General features: G+C 40.2%; 1 protein-coding gene across 6 annotated transcripts in view; it reads left to right on the plus strand.

The window, feature by feature from the left end:
• LOC107743513 (signal peptide, CUB and EGF-like domain-containing protein 1) overlaps window positions 1–14,896 on the plus strand; it is a 78,831-nt gene that overhangs the window by 41,719 nt on the left and 22,216 nt on the right. For 4 of the 6 annotated variants that reach the window (XM_016556758.1, XM_016556787.1, XM_016556769.1 and 1 more), the window contains exons 6-9: window positions 1,341–1,466; window positions 2,516–2,632; window positions 9,578–9,667; window positions 13,746–13,862. In XM_016556758.1, the coding sequence (XP_016412244.1) occupies window positions 1,341–1,466; window positions 2,516–2,632; window positions 9,578–9,667; window positions 13,746–13,862 (450 nt within the window). The remainder of the gene's footprint in view (window positions 1–1,340; window positions 1,467–2,515; window positions 2,633–9,577; window positions 9,668–13,745; window positions 13,863–14,896) is intronic. The other 2 variants (XM_016556793.1, XM_016556801.1) reach the window with 1 other exon arrangement.

The following is a 14,896-nucleotide window of genomic DNA, read 5'->3' on the forward strand; positions in this document are numbered from 1 at the left end:
GTACTTTGATGCCACACGTGACAGTGACATGGCGTCGGCTCAAGTCGGACTAAATTTCTAACCGGCATGCACTGCTTCAAGTCAGCCGCCGATCGGTCTGCGCAGTGCTGCATGAAGTCGAACGCACCTGTTGGCATGATTGAGAGCAAACGTGAGAGGTCACGGGCCTACGGCAGGGTGTGGCCAAGAAAAAGAAAAAAAAAAACTCCCAAAAATCGCTAGTTTTATTTAAATATACAGTGGGTACGGAAAGTATTCAGACCCCCTTAAATTTTTCATAGCTCCTTGTCGCAAAACATAAAAAAAAGTCGTAGCTACAATGAGAAAGTAGCTAAATTTGGCGACAAAATCCCCAAATTGGCAACACTGCGTCCTGCCCATTATTTACTGCAGTAGTTTCCAGGGAGCAATTTTTTTTTACTCAGTAATCAATGTGTTTTAAAATGTAGCGAAGTACAATACTTCAAACAAAATATACTTAAGTAAAAGTAAAATTACATATTTAAAAAATTACTTTAAAAAGTAGTAGTACACAAAAAAGCTATACATATATATAGTCATATATACTGGTAATATATGTCATATAGTGCACATATATTACAAAATATACTGGTTGTATTTCAATGCAATTGCAATTTGAGTTTACAAATCAGAGTTTTTAAGCTTGAACTTGAAAAAACTTGAAAAATCTTGAACAAAAATAATTTAATGACAAGATTAGTTGTAAAATCAATTTATGAGAGTAATGACTCACATTTTGGTCTATTTTTCACATATAGTGAACATATGTCAGAAGATTTGGAATATAGTGCATCACTTTTATGATACTTTTATGGTCTTATTTAAAGCTTTAAAGCTCTAGTTTAATAATAAATATAATTAGAAAAATTGTAATTGTTTGGAAAAAATCAACCAGTATGTTCTTCATAATCTCTCTTTTTGTCTTCTCTGGAACAAATTAAGTCATACAGGTTTGGAACGATATGAGGGAGAGTAAGTGATGACAGAATTTTCATTCGTGGATGAATTATTCCCGTGGGTGAAACATGAGGAGAGATGTTGCAATCTCAGAAGAAAATGGGGAAAAATGAAAGAGGAAAAAGGGAGTGTAGATGTTTGCTGAGCATGTTGTCCGTGGAGAGAGTCTTTGTGTGTGCTTCCACAGGTCAGTCAGTGTTGTTCTGTGTGTGAAAAAAGGTCCTGTGGCAGAAACATTAAACTAATTTACACCACTCATAAAAATCACACGCTCATCTCCAGGAGCCTGTCAGAGGAGTGTTTGTAATGGGAAGATCACACGACTGTAACTCAGGTTTCTCTCTCTGTCTTTCTTTCGGCAGATGGGATGAACTGTATGAATAAGGACCATGGCTGTGCCCATATCTGCAGAGAGACTCCCAAAGGCGGTGTGGCGTGTGAGTGCCGCCCAGGATTTGAGCTAGCCGAAAATCAGCATGACTGCAAATGTATGTATCAACTTTCCGAAATTACTGAACTTACAAATTTAATTCTGTTCCCTCTCTCAGAATCCTAAAATTGTCATACATGAATTATGTAATCCCTGGCCAGAATAGATATTATAAAAAATATATATATATATAATTTTAGAATTTATAATTCATTTTTATTTATCTTATAACATATAATTTTATTTTATTAATTTTATATCTCTGCTGGTCATTACGGATCTCAACAAGGCAACCTCTTTATTGAAACTTATGACATGACTGACATGACTGGATGTGTACAACATTTTTAACATATTTGTCAGAAATGCTGTTTATGTCTTCCGGTGTAAAACCTTTTATAAAAGGAAAGAAATACTTGATGTGCACTTAAAATGACCACATAATTTTAATTGATGTAGCTACAAATTATAATGTCATCATGTAAGTATTGATCTCATCCAAGTTAAAGACACTTGTTTAGATTCTTTTCAAGTGGTATGAAAAATCCCGTAGTTTCCTTTCGGCCACAAGTTGGCTTCTCAATATACATTTCAAAGGAAAATGTCTGGTGGCGTCAAAGCTAAACAACAGGTTTTCTTATTGATTTTAGTCGGTCCTCTAATACTGATGTCTCCTTAAACAAACCACCTCAGCCACTGATCTGTCAAGGACATATTAGTTTATAATGCTGTGCCTCTGGCCTGAACATCTGGAGAACTTTCATCTACAATTTGTCATTCTTCTATTTTTAATACTAGTGGGAAAACCGTGGGCCAAAGTCCTTGAAACTCCTGTTCATCCAAGTATTGCACAATGTATTAGATGTGAAATATTTAGTCAGTCTCTTTGTCCAGCCAAAGCCCTTTGACAACAGCAAAAGCTATTGGACACATTTTGTCTTCCTTTGATAAGTTTATTTTACTATTCTAAATATACAAGATTATATAAATTTTTATATAGCATTTTTCTACATCTGTCCATGACCAAATATGTACCTTGATTAAAAGGGTGTCCATGGCGGTACACTTTTCTTTTTAGCCCTCCTCACAGTTCTTGTGTGTTGCCAGTGACATGTAACTATGGAAACGGTGGTTGCCAACACACATGCGATGACACCGACGTGGGGCCCGTGTGTGGATGTCATCAGAAATATGCCCTGCATTCGGACAGCAAGACCTGCATTGGTAAGTCGCTCTCTCTCACACACACTGCCGTTTAGCTCTTCTTCATGGAAACTTTGGCCTCGTCGTATTTACACAATGAGCCAAGGGAGAGAGTGAGGTGAGTGAGCTTTACCAGGGTTATAAGTGCAAGGCTGTTTCTGACAGATTGGACAGAATGTTTGTTGAAGGAGTTTCTGTAGGCCGGTCGAATGGTCCATATCACCGTTTCAGCACTGAGGGTCCCGGTACGCTGCGGTAAAGAGAGTGCATTGGGTTCTGGCATGGCTAACCCCAAAGATTGGCCTTACATCTCAGAGACGAGCACTCCACATCCCAGCCCATGTGTCATCCAGGAACAAACTGCTTCCTTGTGGTTCGGGGCTCTGTAAACATATGCAGTTCAATTGTAGCGTCCTTCAGTCATGAAGCAAAACTTTAAAGGCATAGTTCACCCAAAGATGAAACTTCTGCCATCATTTACTCACCCTCATATTATGCCAAACCTGTATGACTTTTTGTCTCCCGTGGAACATGGAAGGAGATTTGAACGTCTCTTTCCATAGAGTGAAAATGAACGGAGGCTGTTGAGCTACAAAAGTAATCGAAAAACACCGTAAAAGTTGTCTCGAATCTCATTTTTGTTCACAAATAAATCTGGTGTGGTTTTAATGCACAGTGTTTAATGTGCACAAAGGCAAATTATATTTGCATATAATTTTATAGTGCTTTTTTGTAGGAATGCATGATAAATTGGATATATTGCTTATTATATTTAATTGTGTATGAATAAATGTTCATTTCTGTTCATTTGCCTAAAGCTCAAAATTAAACAAAAAACATGAATAGTTTAATAACACTATTAAATATAATCTTTATCTGAGATTCATGACTATTCATTTTTGGTACTTTAGGTTATAATGTTGTAATGGCTAAATTTAAAACAAATGAAATTGGCTTATCAGTATCAGACAGGATTGTAATATCAGAGCATCTGTACCCTTTTTTGTCTTCATTCAGTTTTATTAGATGTCTAATGGAGCTACTGAAATGACCAAAAACACCTACAAATCCAGTAAAATACTCTCTAATCGCATGTGCATACAATCAAATATGACACAACTGGTTTGTCATTAGTAACAATGACGAGAAGAGAAAATTCAGAGATTGACCTCATGTTTCATATATTATCTACAAATCCCAGCCCATGTGGCATCCATGAAAGCATCCAATCTGGATGGCAATGCTTGCTTTAGCAGTTAGCGGCTAATTCAATGATGGAAAAGCCCATTAGTTTTGACACTCAGGGAGCGACACAGCTAATTTGGTCATTCATCTTCTCATCTGGCTTTCATGCTCTCATTGTCTCACACACACAGCTCCATGCGACTATTAGAGCAGAAAATGAGACTTCTGATGTATCTTTGCTCTAGTGAAACTACGTAAGGGTGGGTTGGGTGAAAGAGATGTGTGTACTTGTGTCGATTTGGGAAGATGTGCTTGATGATGGAAATTTCATCGCTGAACTCTCAGTGTGCAAAACACATTCATCATCCTGATAATGGTGGAAAAGCCAACCAGTCGGCCCGTGGAGTTCTGCCATATTTGCAGAAAGGGAAAACTTAATACGCCATGTGGGTACGGCTGCATCCAGGGGCAATACTTCAGAAATGAAGAGGAAATAGGGGTTTTCTTTCTTTTTCGGTTCTCTCTTTCTTTAGAAATTCGGGAAGACAAATGACCCGCTGCAGGTAAGTTAAATTTTTATGCTTGTTTTCTTAGGGTGAACCTCGTGTCCTCTGCAATGTTTGACCGGCTTTTATGACTTCTTGTGCCACCGTGTGTGCATGAGTTCCAAAGAGCATCTTTTATGTCATTTGGCTCTCACAAGTCTTAGCTGTCTCCTCAATGGAACTGAAGGCCAGCTACCACATCATTAGCTGATGAAAGTTTCTTCCTGCTACAAGGCTACATACGCCCCAAGTTTAACATTTAGATCAGTCATTATCATTACTCAAGGTGTGTGTAAGCATAAAACCTTCCAGACAGCGTGTGTGCACATGAGCTGGGACTAAAACATTGTAATGAGGAGATTGAGACTTAGTAGTTGGCAGGTGGGTTTAGTGGGCTCAAATGGGCTTGTGAGCAAGTGAAGGGTCATCAGTCATCAGAAGCACACAGGAAACACATTTACACTCTAGGGCCTTTCGCACCGCGGGAACCTTTTCATAGTACCAGAACTAATTGTGGAACTACGCACTTTTTGGCGTTTTCGCACCGCCGGAATTGGGCGCGATTTTAGTACCGGACTGCCTTTTTCGAGAACCAAATTAGCTCCTAAGCAAGGTCTAACCAGCACAACTGGTACTAATCGTGACGTAAGTAGACATTGATTGGCCAAACGCGTATGAAAACACTCTCACCTGCCATGATTTAAAACGCCGTGTAAACATACTGTAAACATTTGTGTCAACTTATTTCGCAAGTATGGAGAACAGCGATAGATGGACAGACGCTGAAGTGCAGGCACTTGTAGCAAATGTAGCACTGCCAGTTGTCGTTGGAGATTCTTAGTCCTCCTTTCCGTTCTTTCAATCGCTTTACGTATACGTCAACTTTCCATGTCCATTATTGTGAAACCCGCGAGACACAACAAAAACACAGCTCCGATCACAGCGTCCTCCATCCTCCTGTAGTTAATGTTGTTCTTTGTTTCTGTTGTTGAACGCCGCGCACAAATGACGACGCTGTCGACCGGCTTACGTCACTTCTTAGTACACACTCTCGGTGCGAAATGCAACCCTTTAAATGGTACTGGGAAATAGTACGCGCAAAATCGTCCCAGTACTTTAGTACTGTACATTTAGTTCTGGAACTAAAGCGGTGCGAAAGGCCCTAAAGGGCACTGGGGCACAATTTCTACTTCCTGTCATATTGTTTCAACACTGGAACATCTGAAACTGCACGAGGAGAGCGTATGGCACTGAATCACAGTCACTCAGTCTTAAACCATCACAGTATTGTTTAAGACCCACCATAATGAAACACGTGAACACTGTTCTTCTTTGTTTCTGTTGTTGAACGCCGCGCACAAATGACGACTCTGTAGACCAGCTTATGTCACTTCTTAGTACACACTCTCGGTGCGAATGCAACCCTTTAAATGGTACTGGGAAATAATTCGCGCCAAATCATCCCAGTACTTTAGTACTGTACATTTAGTTCTGGAACTAAAGCGGTGCGAAAGGCCCTTCTGTTATATATTTTGTACCGCACCGCAGTGTGACCAATCAGATCCTCACGCTCAGTCCAAGATACTCCAAGATCTTTAGTGACATTAGAAGTGTGTTTAAAGGAGCATTTTGTTTATGTCGTCCTAGTGTGTCAGTCGTCTTGAACTTAGTGGTATGGATGCAAATGCACAAATGCCTTATTTATAATTTATAATCGGGCATGATTGATTTTTCCACAAGCTAAATTGTCCAGTAGCAGGATGGTTACAGAGATAACATAAATACTATTTGGCTGGTCATGTGATCTCAAAATGGTAAAACAGCTTTTATTATGCTACTGTTTTGTCTTAATCTCATGTGGTTGTACATAAATTCTAATTATTTTTCTTCTACTATTTAAGATTTTGTTGTGCAAAACATTTTAATGAAAGGAATAATGTGCATTTGGATAGTTTAGCCCAAAATGAAAATGGTTTCAACCTTCTGTCATTGCAAACCTGTATGACTTTCTTTGTTCTGTGAAAGAATAAAATAATATATTTTAAAGAACTTTTTTGAAATGAAAGTAAATAGGGTCCACTGCTGTTTTGGACCCATTCAAGGAACATATTAGTACCTAAATGATACATATTAGTACCTTTTACAAGGGTATTGCCTCCGAGACATCTTTTGTACCTTTTTTCTGAGAGTGTGTGGGAAAAAAATACACTGCAATGTTCTCAATTATCTTCTTTAGCTTCCTGAAGAAAGTAAGTCAGTCATACAGGTTTGGAATGACATGAAGGTGAGAAAATTATAAGAATATTGATTTTTGAGAGAACTATGGCTTTAAATAGTTACCTTTTAGCATAATTTAAATGAATTTGAATCTGTTACTTTTTTATGGTTGTATACACACACACTTCCATTGGTCACAGGATCATAAGCACAAAATTGTGTTTTGTTGTACCTGCTGATTGCCGTACACTGGATTGGTTCGTCTCTCTCTGGCAGCTTAGAGCCCGGAGCAAATTCTCTCCCATCAAACTCAATCAATTCTTCCTTTCCAGCCTCCACGGAACGACACCAAACGGCCGCAGGGACCAGAAGAGGAGTGTACAGACTGCTCCCAACCCATCCCTGTCTCCCCTCTCCTCCTTTCTTCCTCTTCCTCCTCCTCTACCTCTCTCTCTCTGTCTCTTTGGACCCTTGCTGTGGTCTGTGTGTTTAGCTGTGCTGTGTGGGTCTGGTCTTTCCCTGTGTTTAGCTCTCCTTTAGGATCCCCCTTTCGCTCCTGTGTGTGCCGTGTCTCATGGGCTCCCTGCTCTTCCTCCTGCCTCTCTGGTGAAAGTTACTGATTGCCTGTCTTGTCTGCAATTTAAAGGGTGATTCTGACTGGAATAAAGAGATTTATAAGCAAATCTACTAACGAATGCAAGAAAGAAAGGGTAAAACGGGTTAAACACCTCTCAATTGCAGCCTGATCAACGGTAGCGCCCCCACCAATCAGAAAACAGCATCCCTTCTGACCAGCCAATCTGTACACCAGTCCCGCCCCCCTGCCTGACCCTCTGAAATCAGTCAGCCAATGGCATCTCTTCGTCCTTGATCCCTCCCACAACAAGCATGAACCAACCCCATCTGCAACCTTGAATAAAAAGAGTCACTAAACAATACAAAACTGGCCTCCACTCCACTTTCATCTGTCACTCTTTTTTCATTTAGAGCGTCCCTCACTCCTCCTCATGCCAATTGCATGTTTTCCTTCTCCCTGCACTCTTGCTTTCTTCTTATCGGCTCACTTCCTGTCCTCTCAAAATAATGCATGAGCTGTCATTCGCCTGCATGGTTTTGTCCGTGTGAAATTTGTTTCTATTCCGTTGTTTTTCCTTCTTTATTGGTAAAAAAACATTAATAGTAACCCTCTGTACTTTTTTTGGTTACTGTAGTCACATTAGAGGTAGTGGATAATTGATAATTTTGTCTTTTGCTTATCTATTTAATTTTTCTGTGACATCGCACTCACTCCAACCTCTGATTGGTGGAGTCCTCTATATATGTTTAGTCTGTATACACTCAAATCATGAACACACAAATATACAGATAGATTTCTGTAAACATGCGCACCCAATGTTATTTAGTGTCCTCCAGTCTGTGACTGAAGACAGGAGGACAGATTTGCAGTGCCTGATCTTAAAGGGAGGGTTCACCCAAAGCCATTTACTCTTCCTCATGTTGTTCCAAACCTGTATGACTAACTTTCTTCTGTGCAAAACCAAAAGATGGAAAAGAGTGGAAAAAAGGAAGAAAATGTGCAGACTCGTTTTCTTCCATACAATAGGACAAATGCTGTCAAGCACCAAAAACAAAAAGCACGATAAAAATCACTGGTCTCAAATTTGACCTTGTACGTTCAAATATGGCACATGAAGACGTGTAGCAGCAAACTTGCTATGACGCATTTCAATGTGCCATTTTTGAATTTATGCAAATGCAAATAAGATGATTTTCAGCAAATAAAGACTTAACATTTGGTCTGTTCCTCACACAAAGTTATCATATGTCATCAAAAATTTTGAAGTCATACATTCAAATATTCCACATCAGGACATATTGACTATTTTTGACATTAAACTTGGCATGACGCATCTTGATGTACCTTATTTGAATCCATGCAAACAAAAATAAGATGATTTTCAGAACAACAAAGACTTAAATTTTGTTGTTATTCTCACACAGCTTATATATCTTCAGAAGCCTACAAATATTGTCAGACGGGCTACGTTTATGGTGCGTTTTTTATTTTTAGAGCTTGACAGCCTCTGTCCCCTTTTGTTTAACAGAAAAGAGCAGTGTGAACATTCTGCTTAGTATTTACTATTGGGTTCTACCAAAGATAGAAAGTCAGACTGGTTTGGAACAGAGAAATAATGAAAGAACAGTCATTTTAGAGTGAACTGTCCCTTTAAGGCAAACGTTCACATCCTGATTGGCCCTTCTTGCCTCCACCCATTCAAGATTGGCTCCCTTCGGCCCAAAACCCCACCCCCTTACACTCTAACACCAATCCTGTGCTTGTATCTGCATGCTCGGAAGCCATTACCGTCCTCACGACAGCGGTTTTCTGCATTGACTCGACTGTCAAAGCCAGTTGTAATATGTGTTCCATAGACAAACAGGCAACCAGCACTGCCCCAGACTCTGTCATTCATCCACCTCTCGGCATGCCCCACCTTCCTCTCATGGAACCCACCATGAGACCTCCATCCTTCTCATGTCATCCTCCTTTCAGCTCCTCCTCTGTCACTGAGTGTCTACAGTGTCCTTTCTGTGTCCTGTTTTGTCATCATCTTATGATCATGCAGTTTGTCTTTTGACTTGTATCCATCCTGCCCCTTCTTTTACTGTATCTCTGTCTCTCTCTCTCTCCCTCCTCCACTGCTCGTCCTTTCTGTTGCTGAGGTAAACAAGTGGCCGTTTGATATGGAAGACGAACTACAATGGAAACAGCGTCTTATTGTCAATCTTCTAACAGGGTTATTTGCGCTTCTTCATGGCTTTATGCCTCTTGGCTTTTGTTTGGGCTCAAACGCCAAGATGGTCAGGCAGCCCGAATCCTGGCGTCTACGTCCACGTCAGCGGGGGCATGTCGCCAGAGGCGGGTCGGCCTGTAGCGGGGCTGTCTGTGCGGGCGATGGACATTGGGCTTCTCATTAACCTACTCCTCCCTGTTTGTCCCCTGTCACTTGTGTTTTAGAGAAAGATGAGGCTGCAATTGAGAGCTCTGAATTCAATACCACGTCAGTAGCTGATGTGGACAAGCGGGTGAAACGTCGTCTACTTATGGGTAACTCTTTTCTTCCTCTTTCTATGTGTTGCCATGGCGCTTGAGCTTCTACCCCCTCGTTTCTTTCTGTCCTTTAGTTTGTTTGAGTTGCTTTGCTTTCCTTTGCCCCTCCCCCGAGGTCACTCGTTCGATATTTCTGTGTCTGACCCTACAACAAATTAGAGAAATGTCCCTTCAAACATGACAAGGTTCCTTTTGCACTCTCCTCAAACTGTCTTCAACGCCGTCGCCTCTTCTCTTTGACAAAACAACACAACAACTAACAACTGACTGCTTCCATCCACTCCCATTTCCAAAGACGGCAACAAAATCAACACTGGATTGCTCTACACTGGATAGTAAACCAATCCTCGCTTTTCCAGTTGATAATTTTTAAGTATGACTTCAACATTAGTTGCAATTGGACAGTTTTAGACAGTGATTAGTTGAACTGGAGGAACATTTGTGGGCTGAATACTGAACAAATAATGGCAGGATCATTTTATGGAAGAAGAATGACATGAGGGTTGGTTCAGACTGTTCCACATCATAGGATGCTGTGGGCTGTGGTGAACCTCAGCGGAAGATGCCTGACATCATTTTTTACGCTCTATTATTAGTATGTGTTCTTAAAAATTAAACATTGGCATTTATCATCTGCCCGCATTTACCCTCTGTCATCTGCGCTCCATAAACTTAGTGTCTGTAATTTGTCTTAGTGTCTCACCATTAGAAATGTTTCTATTCTCCATGCTCTATTTTAAAGTCAACATGAAATGCATAACCCATTTTACTTTCGCAATGATGCTTTTCTAATTGAAACAAACTTCAAATAGAAAAATGTAGGATTTGATTTGATCAATTGGGCATTGATTGGTCATGAAAAATGGTTGCTAAATACCAAAATGGACCAATAAATGGTGAACTTTTTGTCATTTATATGAAAAAAATTGTAATACAGACTGGCTGCCAACGGAAAAATAATTTGTACCTGTATAATGGTGTATTTCATAACCCCTTGACAGAAAAAGAAAGTCATAGATCCAAAGCAAGTTATGCTATTGGATGCTTTTTTTCTAACAATAATACTGTGCATTGATGAATTGTTCACATTAAGACCAAGAATGTATTAAGAAAGTAAATAGGTCAACTTTGGTGTCATGTTGACTGTAATGTGTCTTTAATAGAGGAATGATTGTTTCCAGGGTGCCAAACAGAAATGCAGAATAAAGTTTTAGTTTCCAGTCCATCTGCTACAGTTAGTTCTCCTAAGAGAGAGACTCAAACCTCAGAAATATATCAGCCATTTAGCCATTTGTCCTTGAATTCATGAACCAAGGCCAAGATGTTGTCAGACAGACAACAGATCTGCCTTTGTATGGCAGAAAAACTGTTTGTAAAGTATTTGGGAGGACAGACACTTTTTTTGAACTATGAGGTAGTAGAGGGCTCATTTTTTTTCTTTTATTATTATTATTATTTTGTGACTCAAGAATAATTATTGATTCATCATATAAGTGGCAAGTTTTTATTATGATTTTAAAAAATTATGTTTGTAAAAAAAAAAAAATACACATGTGAATTACTTCTATCAGGTTAAAAAAAGATTTAACCAAATTGCAATTGTAGGTACACCCAGGAACCCGACGATGCAGAAATATCTGTCTTTCACCCTTTATCACCATCCTTCTTTCTTTGATTATTTCTGATAGTGTCTTTGGTTTATGACATTACTTTCTCCTCCCTGTAGTACTGTAGCTACATTGAAGAAAGACAAAAGGTTAACCCTCCTTTGCTTCTCCCCCATTTTAGTTTGAGTTTGATGTCCCCCTTGAACTGATATTTAATTATTTTCTTCCCTATAATGTGTTTGTTTCTTTTCAAAAATCCTACTAGGCCTAGGATAGTTTTATGGATAGGCTGGAGCTTTTTTAAATTCTAAATTATTTTCTTCTTCATATATATATTGACCTCATTATTTCACCAGCCAGTCTAAGATCATGTTCCAAGTTTCATGATTCACAAATGGGCCCATTATGACAGATTCACACAAATAGCTTGGCTTTGCATGTGAGTGTTTGTGCAAGTGTGTGTGTTCTATCACACAGGAGCCACAGGAGAACGCTAGATTTGACACTCGGTGTTCCCGCTTCATCCTGCCCTCCTGTCACAGCTGGGGCCAACAGCATCAGGATGTGACCGATCCTGACAAATTAAACTGGAAAATCGGTGTCAGAAAGAAAGCTGCTATTGTACCCAGGCATGATGGGAAACCCAGAGACTGGAGAGGAGGAGAACAAGAAGAGAAAGTGAGACCCCCAACACAAAGAGGTGTTTTTAAAAGGTGGTCACTTAGCAGCAGGGGGGAATTGAAGGATCTTGATCTAAATAAACTGCCATGTGTCGGGCACATGTGGAAAGGGACTGATTCTGATGCGTTGACCTCCAGAGCGTGATCCAAATAAACGTCACACACCTCTGGGCAGCTGTCTCTCGGCACCGAGCGTTGAAGATGGTGTGCAGCCCGGATTTACCACCTCATCTGAAAGTTGTTGTAGGCAATGAAGCCCTCGATCTGTGGTTTCCTCCACCTCCCAAAGAAGGGCTGCTTTTGAGCAGTGGGACGTTCAGTCAAATTCTCTCCAGTCATCTGTGGGCTTCTAGTTTTATCTGGCCATTCGCCAACAGAAGCCGACGAACACGAACATGATGGCTGAGGAATCTTCATCTTTCGTCTTGGAGAGATATATAAACATACAAATCCATCAATCAGAAGACCACTCCCATTTAGAGTTAACCACACCCCTTTTTGAGAATATTTGATGCAGGTATTTGGTGCAGACGTTCACAGCTAACTTAATCAAACTTTGTTTGCGTGTCCCATGTACATGTCCCTGGGCAAAAGACGGTCCAGCTGTTCTTGGAGCAGTTGAATTGCCCATAGCATTAGACTCTAATAACAGGGTCTTTTGACATGCTTAATAAATCATTAACAGAAAGCCGCTTCACCCACTCCCCCATCCTGCAGAAAAAAAACGTCCTGTTTTAGATGGAGATCTTCTGTGGGTCTTTGTCTTGGACTGTGTGGTCAACAAAAAGCAAACATGATGGCTTATAGCAAAGATCCCAAATGGACATGTTGGCTCCCAACTTGACTGTAAATCTGATCATGAAAATCTTCATAGAAGTTAACCTTGCACCGTGTGCTGACCAGGTGTGATTATGGGCATAAAATCTGGTCCAATCAGAACATATCTGATATTTAATATAGATTAATGTGGAGTGAGAGTTTGGACTAATGAGATTTCACAGTGGGTGGAGCTACTGACAAATCTCATATAAATATGTGGCTGTTTTTTGCATAAAATGATTATGTTTCATATGAACATGATTGTGTGATGACATCACATGTAAGACAAGTTAGCAGCTGGAACCCTGAGTATTTAAGTTGCATATTGAGTTTCATATATTACATTTCATATATTAAGTTTTAATTGGTAAAACAGTTTCATATGCTTCCAAATGCAAGTAAAACAATATTTTTTTTTCAATTGAACTGCTTGTTTTGACTTTCTCTCCACAGTCATTCATGTGACAAGACTAACCATCTCACCCTCTGGTTCCACTCTCCACATTCAGAAACACTGTCCTTTTTCTGATTTCCCTTCTGTTAACTTTAACCTCAGGAAAAAGCACAACTCTTTCCTTTTGTTTGTTTTTAATTTCACATTTTGATTGACAAAGCTGCCAAGGAAGTCTTTATCTTTGGCTTTAAGAGGGCTGAGGGATGGTCCTGATTTCATGCAGTATGTGTTTTATGTCTGTCACGAACCTTGTCATCTTCCAAGTTCAAGTGCTGTATTAGTTTCGTTATTCCTAATAAACTACCAGCTGCACCCATTGGGATTCATTTTTTACATTCACCCTTCCAAAAAAATAGTCGCGGTCAAGCCTAGCTCTCAAAACAACTGCACATCCTCACTTAGTTCTTGGTTAACCGTGTCTAATACTGTCAAAAACTGTTTAAAAGTGATTTCTAATCCTGTTTATGCTCCTTTACTTCCTCTGTCTGTCCCATCCTGTGTGTTTGTTTACCCAGAGACCTGTGCGGTGAACAACGGCGGTTGCGATCGCACCTGCAAGGACACGGCCACCGGGGTGCGCTGCAGTTGTCCGGTGGGCTTCACCCTTCAACCCGACGGCAAGACCTGCAAAGGTCAGTGTAGATGTGTGGTGTTTGTGTGACTTGTGTTTAAAGTTGCAAGGAGCATGTCCTGATTTCCTCCCTCCGTGTGCTTTTGAATGTCGGGGAACAATTTGAGATTTCCTGTATTTATACTGCAAGGCTCGGATTAAATTGGAGACGCGTTATTAGATGAATTATTTTGCTCGAAATGGTCAGGTATTGGCGGATGTGTGGGGGTGTGTGATCCCAAGCCAAGACCAACTTGCCTTACATCCATTTGTCCTGTCGTGTGGAATGGGTCGGTGATGGCCGTGTTGTTGTTGCTTTGGCTGCGAAGCATTTCTTCTTCCGAAATTCCAGCTTTGACGTCAATGACCAGGGGTTTCAAAGTAAAACTACTGCGGAGCGATCTTGGCACAGGGTGATGGTGGGTTCTCTCTAAACAAACACACTCAAGAACTCACTGACCATACTATGATCCAAGAGACCTGCACACTTCAAAATTAACTGCTTCCTGTTCTACCTAAATTGGTGATGGTGAACAAGTATCTCTGTATGGGCACCTGTGGGTCTCTTCAGGAGAATGTGTCTGAAATTGGCTGCTTTTTCTATTCATTTTCCTGAGTGGATGCTGTAGTGACTAGGCATGGTCATATCATGTGACGGTTTCTTCAAGAAGGAAGAGAATGTAGCACGAATGTGTGTAAAACAGCCCTGTCTGCACCATACAGCAAGACACCTCTGCAGCCCCTGTTTGATTAGCAGTGGTGGAAAGAGTACTGAAAAAATATACTCAAGTAAAAGTACCATTACCTTCCAAAAAATGTGGTGTGAGTAGAGTAAAAGTACTTGTCCAAAAAACTACTTGAGTAAGAGTAAAAGAGTAGCCTATTTAAAAGTACTCATGAGTATTGAGTAGTGAGTACTGAGCTGTGGATTCTACCCCATCATAATAAACACTGTACACCGCAATTGATACATTTTAAAAACGTTGTACAATCTGTAATTCACATTATCTTGTTTGTCATACTTCCGCCCGAATTCCGTAGCATGCATACGATGGA

This window comes from Sinocyclocheilus rhinocerous, unplaced genomic scaffold, assembly GCF_001515625.1.
Source record: "Sinocyclocheilus rhinocerous isolate Xijiao unplaced genomic scaffold, SAMN03320098_v1.1 scaffold551, whole genome shotgun sequence".
NCBI lineage: Eukaryota > Metazoa > Chordata > Actinopteri > Cypriniformes > Cyprinidae > Sinocyclocheilus > Sinocyclocheilus rhinocerous.